This window comes from Gobio gobio (assembly GCF_949357685.1).
Source record: "Gobio gobio genome assembly, chromosome: 25".
NCBI classification, from domain to species: Eukaryota; Metazoa; Chordata; class Actinopteri; order Cypriniformes; family Gobionidae; genus Gobio; species Gobio gobio.
Window position 1 is genome coordinate 21,725,759 of NC_137121.1, and position 2,500 is coordinate 21,728,258.

General features: G+C 37.6%; 1 protein-coding gene across 1 annotated transcript in view; it reads left to right on the forward strand.

Moving 5' to 3' along the window:
* ptprz1a (protein tyrosine phosphatase receptor type Z1a) overlaps nt 1-2,500 on the forward strand; it is a 70,754-nt gene that overhangs the window by 65,360 nt on the left and 2,894 nt on the right. The window contains exon 29 of the mRNA XM_079810415.1: nt 22-164. Within this exon, the coding sequence (XP_079666541.1) occupies nt 22-164 (143 nt within the window). The remainder of the gene's footprint in view (nt 1-21; nt 165-2,500) is intronic.

A 2,500-nucleotide genomic window follows, 5' to 3' on the forward strand; every position in this document is an offset into this window, starting at 1 on the left:
CTGTTTCCTCTCTCTTTTCAGGATGATTTTGTTCTAGAAGTGAAGCATTACCGGACGCCACGCTGGCCCAACCCAGACAGTCCTATCAGTAACGTCTTTGAGCTGATCAACATCATCCAAAAAGAGTCCGGCTCCAAAGATGGACCCATGCTCGTGCACGATGAGTGAGTTGCATCTTGGCCCTGAAGGAGATGCACACTGCGTCTTGGAAAAGACACGTTATGTCTGTTCCAGAAGCTAGTGGGCCGCCTCACTGTCTGCTGTCTGGAAAGATCAGCTTAGACCTGCATGCATTTTCAGGCTGGTTTATGATGGTCTAGATGTTGGACCAGCTGTTAAACTGTAATAATAGTAAGCATTTAGTTAATGAAACAATTAGCTTTTTATTCCATAATTGTGCTAAAGCCGAAATAATTTGGGAATATTTAGACAGTGAATCTTATGTTAGGGGCGATGTACAAAACATTTGATGCGTTTTGGTTCATTTAGATGACGACGCCGTTTTTTGGGCCTGAAAACGTAAACTTTTGAAACCGGGTTTCAAAGTTCAAAGTGAAAAAAATACAGTTATAATTTCTGTTAAAGAGCACCTATTATGGCATTTAAAATGTTCCAAATATTGTTTTAGAAGTCCCCAACAACAGTTTTGCATGCATGCAATGACAAAAAAGACTTTAGTTTTCTTATAATATGCATTTATTTTTACCTGTTTTGACAGCGATTCTCAAATGATTCCTTTAGTGATTCACTTTTCAAAACCCCGCCTTTACGTGACGCTAATCTGCGGTGATTGGTCCGATGACCCAGTCAGTTGTTGGTATAGTCTGTGCAGATATTTTCAGAAACTGAACGCCCATCAAAGTCTTATAGTGACAGTAATTTGTTAATATGTGTCAGGAGTTATGAATATGAAAACCGCGTCTGTACGTTTGATTGTAATATGAGCCTCAGCTGCTTTCATTCATAAAAAAACTCCTCTATTCTCCTCACGAAGACTCGCGACAAATCAACATCCCTCAGGGCTTTTAGTTCAAAAGTGTGCAGATGAGGAGACATATTGATAGATTCTCATATGTCTGTGTCAAATTTCTAAACAGAGGAGTATTTTTTATTCAATACTTCCTCAAAATGCGCAGATATAGCCTAATCATGAGCGATTGAGTCTCTTATGTGTTGTTTTCAATTCATACTGGCAGCCGGAGGGCGCTCTGTGCACATGTAGTCCATATGGTACAGACAGACGAAGAAGAACCATGTGCCATAATAGAAGTCCATAATAAAAGCTTCCTGAGATCGCGAAACATGCAAATAGAGACATTTGAAGACTATTAAACACACAATCGCGACGATGTATGGTTTGTCTTCAAGCCACTTAGTCTTCATATGCTCATCCTTGGGCAGATGAAAAAAGTTTGCCTTTGAGTCGCGCTTCAGAACACAGGGTCTCGTCACCATGATGTTTTCTAGTTTTCACTGGTGTCTTGGAGCGCAATAAGTGGGCGTATCGTATTCAAATAACTTGACAAGTTGACGTCATCTAGTCAGAGAAAAAGCTTCGGTCTTCTAACGATTCTTAAAAATGACTCAGAGTCGACTCTTACTTTTGAAAGAAAATAACTATATATACGGTGCACTGTCAAATTTCAGACTTTGCAGGATGTTTTTGTTCACTTAGATCTATGTTACACACTACATGAAAGGTAAATTTCAAAATTCCATGATAGGTGCTCTTTAAATAAAATTAAGTAAAAAGGTAGCCTATTCGTCCTACTTTCCCACAGTAAAGGACGTGAATGGGTATAATAGACTTAATTATAAACAAACGAAAGGAAGAAACATTTATAATTCCCTGTGAAAATGGGTGCGACGCGAGTGAAGATTTGAGAAAAGAAACGAGATGTCCATGTGGGATAAAATGGACTAACGTTAGGCCTATCGTTAAAATTCACTGAAATCGCAAAACAGAATAAAAAAGCTGACAAATCTTAAATTGGGCTCAGCCTACCGCTCTCATTCGGCATGAATCCATGGCTGCAAATTTATTTCCTTTGTAAACAAAGCTTTGTGCTTCACTCGGTATTATTCACGTAACAGCATTAACATACAAAACACTGGGTTAGTAAAGAAATCATAGTTTTGAAGTAGAAAATAGTATTTATGTAAAGAGATATATTAAAATAAAAAGTGCACAACTCTTCTTAAGTGGAAGGAAGCTACTTTTTTCCCTCACGTGCAACCTAGCGCAGATGAGTCATTATTTGCGTTAGTAAAATAACAAAATTATATAGTTTTTAAGTAGAAAATAGTATTTATGTAAAGAGATAGTAAAATACAGATATATTAATTATATATTTGTATGAATAAAAAAACGACGATATCATCGTCCATCACGATGTTTTACTGTAAACATTGTCAACTGCCAATTTAGGAGACATCGCCCAACCCTAATTTATATCAAACGTTCACAGGTAAATTTGCTTAATGTAGTTCCCCGGCGTCG